Below are 17,624 nucleotides of genomic sequence, written 5' to 3' on the forward strand. Positions count from 1 at the left end.
TGGGAGACTTCAACACTCCACTGTCAACATTAGACAGATCAACGAGACAGAAAGTTAACAAGGATATCCAGGAATTGAACTCAACTCTGCACCAAGTGGACCTAATACACATCTACAGAACTCTCCACCCCAAATCAACAGAGTATACATTTTTCTCAGCACCACATCACACCTATTCTAAAATTGACCATGTGGTTGGAGGTAAAGCATTCCTCAGCAAATGTAAAAGAGCAGAAATTATAACAAACTGTCTCTCAGACCACAGTGCAATCAAACTAGAACTCAGGACTAAGAGAATCAATTAAAATCTCTCAACTACATGGAAACTGAACAACCTGCTCCTGAATGACTACTGGGTACATAACGAAATGAAGGCAGAAATAAAGTTGTTCTTTGAAACTAATGAGAACAAAGATACAACATACCAGAATCTCTGGGACACATTTAAAGCAGTGTGTAGAGGGAAATTTATAGCACTAAATGCCCACAAGAAAAAGCTGGAAAGATCTAAAACTGACACTCTAACATCACAATTAAAAGAACTAGAGAAGCAAGAGCAAACACATTCAAAAGCTAGCAGAAGGCAAGAAATAACTAAGATCAGGCCTTAAGGCTTTATCCTTCTGTCTCACAGAGGATATGTATTTCCTTAACTCAAACAGCAAATAGCGAACAACTAAGTCCATAATACAGAGCCAAGTCTAGGGCACTAGAATGATTTTTTGAAAATTACTACTAAAAAACCACTTATAGTTTAGGAATAGTAACATTGCTTATCTAATATTTGCTACACACATTTTCTCCAGTACTTTTGCTTAATACCTTGTTCATGTTTTTGATCTATGAAATTTTATAATTTGTATAAAACTAAATTGTGATTTTTGTTTATTGATTTTAAATGCAAAATTTGTGTTATATGTAGAAATATGATTTATATGTTGTTCTAATTATGATGTTTAAAATTTAACTTAAAACTACACATGAAATATGAAATATAAGTTGTGATGAGAGGTACAGCTCTTTATTTCTAATTATATTACTCCTCACACAGACATTATTTTATCTACAAGTAAAATTTTAAAAAATGGAAATGATGACCATAAACTATCTAAAATTTTAAAACGTTTTAAATTTTCACCCATTTTCTAAAGCAAAGATTGTAAACAATTTTCATATATAAGTCTAACAAAATTTTAAAATGTTTACTAGTCAGTGAAAAGTTACATTGATGTTGGCACTCCTGTAAAATGCATTTGGAAATGTAAACTGAAAACAGCTTTTCCAAAAATCAAGTTAATGATGTCTTCCAAAGCCTTATAAATAAAATTAAATCATTGTACATCTGAATGATTATTCAAAATGTGAAGAAGAGGAATCTGAGGCAATGGGACCTGTAAGCACACAGACAAATACTTTCCATGATCTTAAGATAAGACTATTCACAATAGCAAAGACTTGGAACCAACCCAAATGTCCATCAATGATAGACAGGATTAAGAAAATGTGGCACATATACACCATGGAATATTATGCAGCCATAAAATAGGATGAGTTCATGTCCTTTGTAGGGACATGGATGAAACTGGAAACCATCATTCTGAGCAAACTATCACATGGACAGAAAACCAAACACTGCATGTTCTCACTCATAGGTGGGAATTGAACAATGAGAACACTTGGACACAGGGTGGGGAGCATCACACACCAGGGCCAGTCATGGTGTGGGAGGGGGAGGGAGAGCATTAGGAAAAATACCTAAAGTAAATGACGAGTTAATGGGTGCAGCACACCAACATGGCACATGTATGCATATGTAACAAACCTGCATGTTGTGCACGTCTACCCTAGAACTTAAAATATAATAATAATAATAAAAGATAAGACAGAATTTGAGACCACCCTCTTTTTAGGTTCATAATGAACATTCAAGGGAAAATGCCAAGACATGCTGACTTTAAATGATGAAGGATCATTACATCATGTTAAGAATTTGCATGGAATCTTATAGTCCAAGAGGGACCATTGGAGTTTGTTGTTACGTTGGTTTGCTTTTTTGTTTGTTTGTTTGTTTGTTTGAGTTTTGTTGTCATTGTTATAAACAGAAGAGAAAAATACTGAGAAGTATAGAAACATGAGCATATTAACACTTGGAAAGACCATAATAATAAACAGATAAAAAAGTATATGAAAGAGAAGGCACCCTAAATGAGGAAGATATTAGAGGAGGAAAAAAGTGATGACATTCAGATCATAGCAGAAAGTAAGATGATAACACCTAGTGTCGATGGTATGATTGCTATTAATGTGAAATATTATCGTTATCATTCCTCTTTGACATGAAATGGACATTAGCAAATGGTCAGTAGATCTATCCTTCCACAGATTTTCAAAATACAGCTACAGTTTTGGTTTAAAGTACTTGTTATTTTCAACTATCATATTTATCTGTAAATAAGACATAGGTAAATAAATGTAGTCCAAAGCCAAACACAGATATACTTGTCAGTGCCTATTGTTTCCAGTTGTGTGTAATTATAACTTTCACCTTCCTTATAATTGTTCTCCACTTCTTCATTCAGTGCTTTATCAGAAAGTTCAGATACAAATATAAAGAGCAAGTTTTGACTTTTCAGATGATCACACTCTGATGAAGGAAATAAATTGTTACACTAACAATGTCCAAATTGCTTTATTAAAGGTACTCACAGAACTAGCCACTGATGATAAGGCAAAGGCAGGACATAAGTTCTCATTATTATTATGTGTAGCTTTACTAACTTATTAAAGATGCCAATCCCTGGACAAGTAACAAAATATGTCAGAGTTTAATATATAGTAGAATATAGATAAGGGTAAGTACTTTTACACCAGAGTAGTGGAAACAATCAATTTGGCCTGGAAAATTAGGTAAAGCATTGAAATGGATATTAATCATTGATTTTTAAGAACGAATACGACTTTTTCAGGCTTAGGGCTGGGGTGTCTTAGGGAGGGAGGTAGTTTCAGGCAAAGACATCAACATAAATAAAGGAATACAATTAAACAAAGACATAGGGAGTCTGATAATATTTGAATCTAAGATAGGCAATAGGATGTATAAAACAAAAATTGTGAGTAGGGGAGGGAATAGGTGTGGAAGATCCAATTAGGAATCTTGACTGAAACTACTGAAGATGTTTGGTTAGGTTCATAACATGATTAAATGTACATTGTAAACATCAAAACACTATCTCTGAAACAGAGAATTGATAAAGTTGACAGTCCTTGTGGCAAGCAACTGGTTAGAGCAGTGTCTTTTAATATCTTTTCACGAAGATGATTAGTAATAGAATCGATTTTATATCATGATTTACTCCTCGTATTGTTTTCTCGACTATGGCTACTAACCATGCACACATATATGGAAGTCTTCAACAAATTTTCTTAAAGTGATGTTCAAGGAACACTGTCATTTTCTGTTATAATCCGTTCTATCCTTTTTTACTCTTTCAAAATTAGCAATCAATGAACACACAATTAATTCATCCTCTACCAATGAATCTAGTTAATTGTTTGAAAAATAATAAGGACATTATTACAATACTAGTTCAAAGAAATATGGTGGTGCCTCAGCTGAGAATGTATCAGTAAGAACATAGAAGAGGAAATATATTCAGGGGAAATTCTGAGAGGAATTTTTAGGGCTTTGTAATGAATCAAATACAGAGGATAAGAACATTATGGGGATCAGGCATTACAGCTAAGTGAAAGTATGAACCTGTTAAAACAGAGCTTGAGAATGATCCCCTTAGAATAAGTATGGTGTAATAAATGTGAAATTGTCTTGGCATACCTTATGATATCAGAAATTGAAACATTCATTTTTATACACTCATGATATTTTTCCCAATGCTTTATTGGTATTAGAATGCCTACACATTTTGAGCATCAAACCAACTGTCTTTTTGGGACTCAGTGTTGAATAAATAATATATAATAAGTTAAATATAATTTTCAACCTTGGGTTTTACTTTCAAAAAGATATTTATAAGAATGACAAGTGAATATGTTATTAAGGTTTTTTGTTTATTTAAACAAGAAAGTTAAATGTCAAAGTGACATTTCTGTGGCAATTTGATGGTATAATCACTAAGAGTTAGATATTTTTCCTACAACCCCTTTAATGTACCCATTGTACATACGTTATCAACAGCATGAATTGTAAAGGGAAAAATTATAGTTTTTCTACCTTAGTTTTCTATCATGGGTGATTACAATATCAACCATAGCAAACGTTGTTTCCTTCTTTTAAGTGTACAACATAATTTTAAAGGACTTAAGTACTATGCTGAATCAGTTCTTTTGTTAAACAGTAGTAACTGCTGCAACCACAGACCAATGGAGTAGTTTTCCTGATTATTTTGGCAAGAATGTGTCATGATACATATATCTTGAGAATTCTCACTTGGTTCCCCAATCCCTAATTTTAAATATCCTAATTACAAACTTTTCTCAAAATTTTATTTCTTAATACACAAGGAATCTTTCAACAACTCATAATTTTCCCTGCATTCCTTCAGGCAAATAAAATTACACCTCTTTTAATTACAAAGGCAGAATTTTGAGGGTATACCTAGTATTAATTCTATGTGCAATTTTAAGAAACACATTTATGATTCAAATATATTTTAGTCGACTACCATAAATACATTCATATTCACTTTCATGAAAAAAAGAAAACAATCACATGCTGATTCTTAATGGTCTGTGATAAATGGTGAAATTAATATGTCATATTTAAATTACTTCGACAATTCATGTAGTGTAACAGCAAGTTCCCAACAATGCTCATGAAATTTAATGACGTATTTTTCACATCTATGTATATGTTTATTTGGCCCAGGTGTTAAAAAAAAGTTTGAGTGTAGAATCACATGTAGACTGCTTGGTTTTGAACCCTAGCTCTAGCACTTACAAACCAATGACATTAATCTGGTCACCCATCCTCTGTGTTTGTGCTTCAGGTTACTAATCTGTAAAGTATATATAATTGTAGTACTATTTCTTTGTGTCCTTATGAGGTTTACATGTTTAAATTTATGTATATGTGTGTGTGTGAAATTTAGAAGAGGTCCTGGCATTTTTAAAGTCCTTTTCAAGTGTTAAAACAAAAACAAAGATGTCTTTGTAACATTTCATTGAAGAAAATTTTTTGCATAGTAATTATTTTTACTTACACAAACATCTTTCAGTTTACTCTTTGAAAGAAAATATGTGTGTTATATGTGATGGAAAAATGTGAACCTTAAATTAAACAGTTAATCAAGATATAGCACGTTTAATTTCAAATATTTCCATTCATTTTAGCAAATATTTTACACATCTTATTTCTTATTTCTCCTATGTTTTGGGCTTTGACTGATAGGCTCTGGAAACATAAAGAGAAAAGAGAAATGCCTAAGGAATCCATATTCTGGTAGAAGAAACTAACATAACTATGTAATTAATCCACAGTGTGACAAATTCAGTGAGAGACAGACAGACACTATGTTAACATTGTGCCAATGAATACAAGACAGCACTTAGTAAAACCAGTGTTAAAATGACATGAGCTAAGGCTTGGTTCTTAATTCTGAAGGCACTGAGAATTACTTTTGGCCACGCCCATGTGTCCTCAAGCTTAAGGGACAAGCTTATGCTTTCTAAAGCAGACTGAGATTCCAGAACACTAGATTTTAAATTTCATTCACTGGAAGTCTCAACAAACAGAATTATCATAATCAGTAAATGTGCATGTATGATTGAAGGAGTATGAGACTAAAGATTGTAAGACCATTTAAATTATAACAAAAATCTAAGCAAGGTATAACTAAAATTGAAAAGTGGCAAGAAGAGTAAATAGGAAGTGTCATATTTGGGTGGTAAGAAGAGTATATATAAGGCAGAATTTGGTGACCAAGAAGATATGGGAGATACAATGGGGAGAAAGATGTAAGAAGTCTCTGAGATGCTTGTATTTTGGTAACAGTAGAAGTAATAGTGACATAGTATTAGAAAATAAAGAAAAAACAAGAAGTTTATGGAAGAGAAAAGAGAACACTACAGGTAATGACTTTCATTGTAAACATGCTGATTTGAAGTATCATTGGGATAATAACTGAGGAGTTCAGTAACTGATTGAAACTCAGATAGGTGTTAGAGTTGGAGATAAAGATTTCCTTCACCATGCTACGTGAAGAATGGGAGTAGTTGCGCTCCTGCAAGAGGTGAGGTGTGAATTGAGAGACAATATGGCTAGTAACAAAAATCTAGAAAATGCCAACAAGGAAAAATTAAGAATAAGGAGTGATCAATTGGACATTTTTTGCCTTTTTTTAACTATTCAGTATCTGACAATTTCTTGTTATTTAAGGAGAACATGTAAATATGTAGAAAGGGGACCTGTTGTCCACTACAAAAGCAATAATTGACCAATATTTTCATTTCTCTCTGCCTAGCAGCACGGGAACAGAAATGTGGTCAAAACTAGTTTAACCACATTTTCCTAATTATGACTTTGGCTGGTGAAATGTGGGGTAAGAAAACTGGGTTTACTGGAAGTTCAGAGTTCCCTGATAGTGAGAAATCACGGTGTCCCTGACAGGGACATAACCCATTGTTGGGGGCTATGATCTTTTTAGTGATTCTGTGGTCTAGCCAGGTTTCCAATAAATCACTTTTTTTCTAAGTTAAGCCAGAGTTGGTTTCTGGGAGTTGGGTATGGACAAGATAAGAACAGAAACAAAGGAAATAGACACTATGCAAATCTCACAAGAAGTCATATTAAATAACAAACATTATAATAGTTGGTTGCTTTGTGGGATGCAATTTTTAAAATATAGTATTCAGTTATGTGTATGTTACGTCTCAGTGATATTGCCATGTGCTTTGTACTGCATTTAATAAATGAGAGAACTTTACAAAATGATTACTGAACACCTACTATGAGATACTTTGGCAGTGGGAATAAGTAATAAACCAGACAAGAGAGCTCCCCGCATTAGTAGAACCTGAATTTTGTTGCCATTTCAGAATTTGCTATTGGCTTTTATAAATATATTGTGAAGTCCCAGATAAAGAACAGTAGTTAACTCTTTACCCTCCATTTTGCTTATTACAAGCAACTATGCATTGACAACCAGATGCCATTAGACTTTCTTTTTAATTGATAAAAGTATTTACAAATTGTTGTCTTTATGATGTCTTATCATTTTAATTTATTCATTTTTGGTTCCGTTTACACTCTACTCTATTTTTTTTATTCTTTCTTGAAAAAACAAGTGCTAACTTGTAACTAGTCATACCATTCAAGTCTCCAAGGAGAAAGTTGATAAATGCAAAGTTTTAGTTTGATTTAAAATGTGGATTCACAAGGAAGCATTCTGACTATAAGCACCTTTCCTGATTTTACAGATTCTTTTCTGTTGGTATGCTGAAGTTAATAAAGACAGTGTAAGACAGAGCTGTCCTTGCCGTTTATCCTTAGCTGAAGTCCTGGGATAACTCTCTAATTTTAGGTCTTAGTTTAATCCATTGCTTTACATCAGAGAAGATAATTGTGACTTTATATTACGTTTAAATAAATCAAAGATACTAATAGCATTTTAGCGATCTCATAATATTTTGAGATAATGCTTCCAGTATCCTCTTATTATTTATTTTGAGACTTGAGTTCCAGTGCGAAAGATTTTTTTCTTTCAACAATAGCATTTGTTTAGGTGTAGTTTTTCATACTGGGCACGTTTCTTATAAGATGTAAATCTCTTGAAGAGAAAGAAGATAAAAATTTACACATTTCAATATATTTATTTTAAAATTAAACTCAATGAGTGGTTTTTACTTCTCATTTTCACATAGAACCACTTTTTAGTTTCGGAAAGAGAATATAAGCCACTGGTTTTATTGTAAAGAGTCTTGATTTGAATTCATGTCTTCTGAATTTTAGTACTGTACTTTTAAATGGAGTCTCAGAAGTGGGTCATTTTTCTTCTTTCTTCCTTGCTTCCTTCTTCCCTCCCTCCTTTAGTGTGTGCACATCTACTATTAATTACCTAACCTTTTTTCCACACTTACATAGTAGGAAATCTCAGAATCAACATTTTATTTTCCTTCACATTCTTTCCTATGTCTGTTTTCTTTGGTGGCTTTTCAGAGGATCACAACTTTCTGTATATTCCTACCAGGCCGTGACTTTCTGCATGCTGGGATTGTCATCCTCTCCCACCCAAGACCCTACCTTTGGGTAGGAGTGTTTACAGAAGACTGAGGAAAGATGAAACCTTTACTTTAGCCAATCAGACTTTCAGACCGAACATAGGCTCAACAAGGTGATGTAAGTCATAGCCATATCACCTTCACATATACAACTGAACTTGTGACCAAGTTCTTTGTATTTATTTTTTGCTTCCTTTCCATTCTTAGGGATTAAATGGTACACAATATTTAAGAGCATGAACTTAAAATCTGCCTCCACTACTTACAAACTATGTAATCTTGGACATATTTCTTGCAACTCAGTTTCCTCATCATTGGAAAACAGCAATAGTGACTATCTCATTGGCTTATTGTGAGAGTCACATACATTACATGCAAAGCACAGAGAATGCTTCCTGGCACATCACAAATGTTCAATACAAGCTAGATATTCAGCCAGGTGGGGTAGCTCATGCCTGTAATCCCAACTACTTGGGAGGCAGAGGTGGGTGGATCACCTGAGGTCAGGAGTTTAAGACCAGCGTGACCAACATAGTGAAACCCCGTCTCTACTAAAAATAAAAAATAAAATAAAAAAACATAGCTGGGCATGGTGGCGGGCACCTGTAATCCCAGCCACTTGGGTGGCTGAAGCAGGAGAATTGCTTGAACTTGGGAGGCAGAGGTTGCCCTGAGCCAATATTGCGCCACTGCACTCCAACCGGGGTGACAGTGGGAGGCTCCATCTCAAAATAAATAAATAAATAAATAAATATTTTAAAATGTAAGTATTCTTCTTAGAGCAATAATAAAAGATTTTTATTATTCTATGTGAATAATGCTACTATGTGAATTATGCTACTATGAAATTCTAACTGGGATTATAAATCATGCTGCTATAAAGACACATGCACACTGTATGTTTATTGTGGTCACTATTCACAATAGCAAAGACTTGGAATCAACCCAAATGGTCCATCAATGATAGATTGGATTAAGAACATGTGGCACATATACACCGATAGAATATTATGCAGCAATAAAAAGGATGAGTTTGGTTTCCTTTGTAGGGACATGGATGCGCTGGAACCATCATTCTTAGCAACTATCCAAGAACAGAAAACCAAACACCGCATGTTCTCACTCATAGGTGGGAACTGAACAATGAAGAGCCTTGGACTCGGAAGGGGAACATCACACACTGGGGCTATCACGGGGAGGTGGGAGGATGGAGGGATTGCATTGGGAGTTATACCTGATTGTAAATGACGAGTTGATGGGTGCTGACGAGGTTGATGGGTGCAGCACCCAACATGGCACAAGTATTACATATGTAACAAACCTGCACGTTATGCACATGTACCCTAGAACTTAAAGTATAATGAAAAAGAAAAAAAAAATTCTAACTGGGAGGCCTTATTCTCCTGAACACTTGAGTCATATTCCTCTTTTTAAGTACAATTGACCATGTCTATGGGTTTTAAAGTTTCCACACTCCCTATGGAGTCAAATTTGTTTCATCTAATATTTAAAATGTTTGCAGTCTGGCCCCATCAGTCATTCAAGTCTCAATTCCCAGGGGATCAAAAGTAAATTTCAGTCAAAATGGCTTACTAAATGTGTTATAAATGAAGTCTGGGCTTCCTTATGCTGTTGCTCAGAAAGATCTTATTTGACATGCCTTTAACTTACCTGCGTGCATTTCCAAAGATTTATGATCATAATACATTGCAAAAAGAAAGAGTATGTGAAAGGAATTAGCATAAGCTAATATGTTTTATCTATCCAGGGCAAGGGAATTTTGAGAAGAATTTCAAATATTTTGTTTAATTTAATTTTCCCAGTATAGTTACAGTTTTCTATAAATCAGTTAACCTGATTTATAGAAAAATTTGAATCTCTGAAATGTTTTATTTGTCACTTATACTTGAATAAAGGAAAAGTGAAAAAAAAGAGCTATAAGCTTAGAGAAGTTAAGTAACTTGTTTGATGTGAACTCCATTGCCCACATTTTAGGTCTCCATTGCCCACATGGTTACTGATGATCAGATAGCTAAGAATAGAAATGAAGCTATGTATCTTTTATTTCTCAAAGTTTAAGCCAAATTTGGATAAATATGAGGTATATATTTAACATTTTTATTTAAATTAAACTATATATTTTTCCTTGGCATTGTTCCCTTTTCTGTCCCCTCCAAAATCTAAGCTATTCTGTAATATCTGTGCAGTTATAGCAAATTTGACCGATGTTTTCATTTTTGTTTTCACAGAAATGTGGGAATGACACAGTCTAACATATTTCTTGGTGTTCAGATCTTTGTTTGGTAGAAGGAAATTGATTATATTTTCATTCTGTGAATTTCTCTAGAAATTATGACACTATTCTTCCCTCCCTTGCCAGTAATGTTAACTAATCTGGGTTTGTGAAAAATGTCCTCTTCTGTTTAGTCATTTCATTATTTTCATGATGTGTATTGTTTGTATTTCTATCAAGTTAAGAATTTCATCAATTGGCATTGTTAAAAGCTTAAAATGTGGTGTGTGTGTATATGTGTGTATTTTGTGTGCCTCTTCAGCATACTGAAATGCAAATGTTCAAGGTGATATTTCAACTTTATTTCTTATATTTTGCTTACTACATTATGGTATACCACAGGAAAGTCAACTTTTAATCCTATGGTTAGTATTTCAAAAGTCTTATCAATTAGTTATTTAATACTTTCTAGTAATATTTTGAAATCTTGTCTATCAAGAGATCTGAGGTATAGAGATTATGCTTATGTTTTAGATGTTTAAAACCTTTTGTTTAATAACTGCTCAAAATTTGGGAAAGGTCATGGTTGAACGGCCTTGAATAATATACCCGAGTCCTAGGAATCTGAGCTATAAAGCTAGGGCTAAATGATAAAACATTCTTTCTTCTACAGGAAGGTTTGTGTGAAGGATTAATTTATAGACATTTATCATATTTCTGAATGAAATCATATGTACAATAGTGTCAGTTAAAACCCCTGTCCTGGAATGATTACAAACTAGATGGTGCTTTTTCCTTTATAATCTATACGCCCTTGGACATGTTTCTCAACCACTTTAGCCTTAGTTTCTCATCTAAAAATGAAGTTAATACTACTTTTTACCTCAGAGCAAAATGAATGGTTTGAAGTCTATGTGGAGCCCACAACCTTCATGACAGGAAAGTCAAAGAGACTGATAGGTCACATGTGCCAACTTTCCCTAGGAATTTTGATAAAGTAATCAGAAAGTCTAAGAAAAGATAGCTAACAGATTTTTGTTGTTGTTGTTCCATTTGCTCCTCAAGCTGAGAAGCAAGATGGGAGCAAACAGGATCAACAAGCTTTCTCTAGGAGGAGAAAAGAGAAGACATTGGTTCCTATTTCACAGTGGATTTACAAAGGTGTTTCCATAGGTAATAATGCTTTGGCTGAGGGATGTCAGTTAGCACAGGAAGCAATACAGTGGGACTGGCCAAAAAAGACAAAGGATGATAATTATGTATTTGTAATTTGTCTGAATATTTAAAAAGGTGGGGAAAATTTGGTCTGTAATACACCTAGAATTGTTTGCTTCTTAATCTGTTTTGCATGAAAGGATGTAAGCGACAACCTCCAATTATCACAGAACACCATGTTTTACACCATATTTACTCCAGTTTTGAATGATGAGTTCTATACCTAGCACAGATACATAAAACACGTTGTAGAATTTAAAAATATTTTGCTAATGAATGAGCATTAACTTATTAAAACTATTAATAATATCTGTGAAGAGTATATTTTGGATAGATTATGTCATTATTAAATAACATAAATAACTAAATAGCTAGAAAAAGATTTCTGAGCTTCTAGAGTAGTGTTTGCAAAACAAACTCTCAATAAATGCCTGTTGAATAAATCAAAGTGGGATCTCCCAGTTGCATATATTACTGAACTATCATTTAAGGGAACTGCAGAGAATAATGGCCAATCCAAGAGAGATTTTTTGCTAGGGAATTCTGTAATCTTGAGGTGCTCATATATGAAATAAACATTTATTCCCTTTGAATCCTAAAATAAATATTTTATATAACTTTTAAATTAACATGAAAGTAACTTCAATTCTGCATATAGGGATGAGAAGTCATCATGGAAGAAAATTCAGAGGCCTAGAATACAGTGGAGTTAGCTGCATTCCTGTAGGTGTTTAATCAATATTGGAGAATAAACACAAATAAATTGAGAACTGGAAAGTTTAGAGTAAATAAAGAGTATTGTTAATACAGCCAATTCTGTGTATATGTTTTCAACATTTCAAATATAAAATGTGCACAAAAATTTAATTTGGGTAAAGAGAATATTGTTTGACTCTATTAAATGTTTATATGCACTCAACAATTTTGACTCACCAAAATCCACCATTTTAAAATTGGCCACTCTTCTGTTTTATGAGATTAAGAGTAACATGAGTATCATGTATTACTCATAAATGAGACACATTCTGGCTAATTTTGAATATTATAGCCTCTAATGATTTTTTTAAAAGAAAATGAAAATTTTGTGATTGCAAATATATTCATAATCCTGCTCAGTCAGCAGTTTTTCTGCTAGTAGTGTTTGGATGCTCAAAACAAGTCTACTGAATTGCTGAAGTGCATCACAGCTCTTTGGTTATTTTTGATTTTTTAATGCCTTATTTTAAATATGTGGCATTCAGCTAATTCTATGACTAAAACTCTGACTCAACCACAGAGTTTTTAATTTACCAGCAACATGGAACATTGTATTACTCTACTTTCCAGGGACAATGGATTCTTCCCCAGGAAAATGAACAAGCTGGATTCCTAAATCCAGAAATGGTTATATTTTATGAAGTGTCTTCTGTCTTGTTATTTTCTGTACCTCAGTTACTATCCCTGACAAAGTCTGATGTGGTGCTGCTCAGATCCTCAAGACTCTGCACATGGATTTGTTACTCTTTGATCTCCAGTTGCTCTTTTAGTTAGCACCATATTCATTTAGAATTCATTAATTAAATCAAATATGTTGGTTTGTTTCCTAAACCAATCCTATTCTCCATAAATATTCTTATTCCATTAGCTTCTTTTTGCTTTCAAAGTGAAAAGCATTTATCTTTCACCCTTCAGCTTTAATTCATCAGCATCTTACCACCTCTTGAGAAATTCATGGCCAGAAAATCAAGAGTGGGTATTGGAAAATATGAATAGGGGGTGGGATGTTTAAATATATGACAAGAAAAAGTATAGAGTAATTGAGTGATTTTTTTCCTGAAGGAATAATTCAGCAGAATATATCATTTTATTCTATTTAATTGGGTTGATTTTGCTAGTTTTACTATTATAGTGAAAATAAAGTATAAATACTGATTTTCTACAATTGGAATCCTCTGAAAAGAAATTACTGAGGGTTTGTTGTAGTGGAAAAAATATCCAAAGCCATTTCCCCAACAGGAACATGTTCATTGTAATGTTACAAGTATTCTCACTATTTTACCTAAACAAGTGTCAGTAATAATGATGTCCAGAATATAATTTCCTCACAGTTTCCAAATTTGTGTTATAACTAGCTTCATTAAGATTTTAGATTACTTTTCATATTTGTGTAGAGCACATTTTAGGATTTTAAAATAATCAAGTCCTTGATCTTCCTTGAGTTCCACAAGAAGGTGTTCACTTTGACAAGTATTCACATCAGAAAATCTTTTCTAGGTAGTCCTGTTTGTAATATTCTTACCATAATGAGAATGAATAATATCTAATCACAATTAGTGGTATGAATCATGAATAGAAACGAATATGTACTCTGTCATATAATATAGTGGATGTAATTAAAGATACCTAAATTGAAAAGATAATAATCTTTAACCTATACTTTCTAAATAATATTATTGTGTTAATATTTTTCCCTCAGTAGCTAACTCTAAATAACATAGAATTTGAGATGAAATATATTTGTTGTTATAGCTAAATATTGTCAGAGATCTAGGAAGTGAAAAGATATGTTAATTAAGAGAGATAAGGAACGATATATAAGACAGTATTTTAATATCAGAACACATATTTGACTTTTAATTAAAATGTTTAATAATTCAATTAATGTGACAAAGTACACAAGGAAAAGAAATGTAAGGAACTTTCATAATGTGACCAAACACTCAAAATGCAGAAAAGAAAATCATGTCCCTTGAAAGGCTGATAAAAGTATTAAAATAGTTTCATATTTTCGTGAAAGGTTTGATTGAATTGATTCAAACAACTTTTCACAATACAGTAAACTCTTGTTTATCAAAATCTAGTTTTTCGTTTGTCAACTAAAACCTACCTTTTTAAAAGCAAGTTAAAATAATTTTTTTAGTGAAGCTATTTTTAAAATCAAGTATAAAAAAGTCTTTGTGACCGATCAAAGAAGCAACAGAAATTGGTTAAAGGCCATATTCAAGGTGCTTTTCAAAGCTTTCTTCTAATATAAGAATGGAATCAGGTTATATGAATAACATCAGGCCCAAGCTCTTTTCAAAACCTTATGGCTCTAGTGGAGAAAGCAATACAACATATTCTGCTCTTTCCCTACATATGCATTCCCCAGGGATGCATACGTCCAAAAAGGGAAAACAGATATTTTGAGGAGGTCCTAAAATAATAGGAAGGCTGATATTTGATCTTATAGTAAGAGTTTTTCTGTATTACCTAAAACTCCAGAAAGTCACATTAAATATGATATCTCCACTCTTCTTATTTTTCTTCCCCATTTAGACCTATAGAAAACAATTGTAAATATGTTTGTGTAAGACACTATAAGGAATTGTACTTTTCCCCTAACCTCAGAGTATAAGTAAAGTCAACTTTATCTCCTTAGACTTACAAAGTTGTTGAAATGACTTAAGTTTTACAAGTGGTGCAGATTAGAATGTCAAGTCCAATGTGTTTTATTTACTTGTAGAGCAGCATGTGGTTTAAATTGCCTACTGAGTGGCCAAAGAACCCTTGTGAATTTACCATCATAAATTCTCTGATTACAAATTCAAATTGTGTAGTTTTATGAAGATAATAGCAAAGGGTATTCTTAGACAACAGGTTGAATTCACACAAGTGGCATTTTGAGCCCTGTACTGGGAGTGCACTTTTTTTATCGCAAGCAGTGTTCCTACACGTGTGGAGACTTATTGAAAATGCAGTCTTACCAAGCAGATGATCTTTTGGTTTTCTTTTCACATGGTTAAAAAAATGCTCATTTCCCATTCTTCTTTTCAAGAACATCATTTTACCAGTGATTATTTCTTTTTTTTTTCATTTGTCCCATTAATTTTTTCCTCTTCAGGTGTAATCTAGCTCCTGTGGTGGAATTTGCTGCAGATGTGGGAACTAAATCAGATTTTATTACCATGAATCCATCAGTTGTACAAAGAGCATTTGGAGGCTTTCGGAATGAGAGTGACAGAGAAAAATTTGTGCATAGACTTTCCATGCTGAATGACAGTGTCCTTTGGATTCCTGCTTTCATGGTCAAAGGAGGAGAGAAGCACGTGGAGTGGGTTAATGCATTAATCCTAAAGAATAAACTGAAAGTGCGAACTGCCTATCCATCATTGAGACTTATTCATGCTGTCAGAGGGTAAGTGACTGGAAAGGATCAGTTTGTCCTTGGCACAGTGGAACACATATAACTAAACATTTTCCCTAGACAAGAATAAGCTTCAGTAAAATCTCCAAATGGATATATGTTTCCATTATTTTTTAATGGTTACTGTATTTACAGACTTGAAGTTTGTTTACATATGATATGATTTTAATTCATCTTCTTTTTTGAAAAAGCAAATTGTTGAACCTGGCACTTATGTATGTCTGCTCATGAACAAACCACTATTTTTTTTTTTTATTTTTAGAACTAAAAATTAATAAGAATTCATAGTAAAATTAATGGGTTTTGTGTAAGGAAACTACAACAGAAGTACTGAATGGCTAGTGAGCAATATTATGTAAGCATAAATGTTAGATATATTTAAGGAGCAATTAAGTCCCATCTGTAGCCAAGAGGCCTACTAGTGAGAAAGGAGGCTGGCTGAGATAAAATGCCTTAATGCTTCCCCCCAAAGTCACAGATGCTGTTTTAATGAATTAAGCCAACATTTCCCTTTTATTAATACAAGTTCAGAAAAAAAAGCATTAAAATATAAACTCTTGCTTAAAAGTGACAGATGACCAAAAGGCCAAATTCACTCATGCACACGTGTAAGTATGTAAAGAAGATGAACCACAGATGAGAAATTATGTTTTTTTACTGGAAGTGTACTGAGTGTCAGATACTGTAGCTTCAAAAATGAAGAGCTGACCACTAACTTTAAAAAATGCATAGGCTTTATGGTACAAACAGAGGCATATACAATTCACTAGTGGCCTAATAGGGGAATATATTGTCAGAGGTGTATAATTTGTCACTCAGGTTCACAAAGGCACGTGGAAAGTGGACCAAACATTTGAACTGAACTTTAAAAACAGAATAGCTTGTAATCCCAGCACTTTGGGAGGCCGAGACGGGCGGATCACGAGGTCAGCAGATCGAGACCATCCTGGCTGACACCCAGTCTCTACTAAAAAATACAAAAAAACTACCCGGGCGAGGTGGCGGCGCCTGTAGTCCCAGCTACTCGGGAGGCTGAGGCAGGAGAATGGCATAAACCAGGGAGGCGGAGCTTGCAGTGAGCTGAGATCCGGCCACTGCACTCCAGCCTGGGCGACAGAGTGAGACTCCGTCTCAAAACAAACAAACAAACAAACAAAAAAAAAACAGAATAGCAATTGCCAGAGGGATAAAGGAAAGAGAATAAGAAAACCAAACAGAAAGAAATGCTGTTGCATTATTAGAAGGTACCAGGTCAAGGAAATGATGAAGTGCACAGTAAACATATGGAATAATGGAGCCTGTTGTGGAACACTGAAATACAAAGTTGGAAAATAACTTGGGATGTGGTTGAGAAGGGAATTGAGTTCATGCTGTAGGAAGCACAGTTAGATGTCTGAATTTAATAAGAAATCTTGTAACTGCAGACATTTATTTGGCGAGGACAAGAAAAATGCTAGAGACATAAAAACCAATTAGGCTTTTGATCAATTTACTTATAAGATAATCAGGATGTAAGACAGAAGCAGTGGACTTGGGAAGGAAGGGCAAGTTCAGGGGGCCAATTAAATACAATGGATACAAGTCCTGAAAAAAACAGGTTTCCAAGCCCAGACTTAAAAATAGTTTCTTATACTGTAACAGGAACTGGGCTAAGGTGTTTTTGTTTTGTTCCTGAGATAATTTCCTGCAAGAATTTACCATTTCCTGTTTAAATCTCTAGATAGTTTCTTGTATTGTATTATTCTGCACACAATTGCATTGCCTTTTTTTTTTTTTTTT

The 17,624-nt window shown here is 33.6% G+C and overlaps 1 protein-coding gene across 1 annotated transcript in view; it reads left to right on the plus strand.

Moving 5' to 3' along the window:
- The window catches only part of ST8SIA4 (ST8 alpha-N-acetyl-neuraminide alpha-2,8-sialyltransferase 4), a 108,650-nt gene that overhangs the window by 38,168 nt on the left and 52,858 nt on the right, over positions 1-17,624 (plus strand). Inside the window, 1 exon segment of the mRNA XM_017854237.1 lies at positions 15,543-15,836. Within this exon segment, the coding sequence (XP_017709726.1) occupies positions 15,543-15,836 (294 nt within the window).

This window comes from Rhinopithecus bieti, unplaced genomic scaffold, assembly GCF_001698545.2.
Source record: "Rhinopithecus bieti isolate Rb0 unplaced genomic scaffold, ASM169854v2 scaffold_1930, whole genome shotgun sequence".
Lineage (NCBI taxonomy): Eukaryota > Metazoa > Chordata > Mammalia > Primates > Cercopithecidae > Rhinopithecus > Rhinopithecus bieti.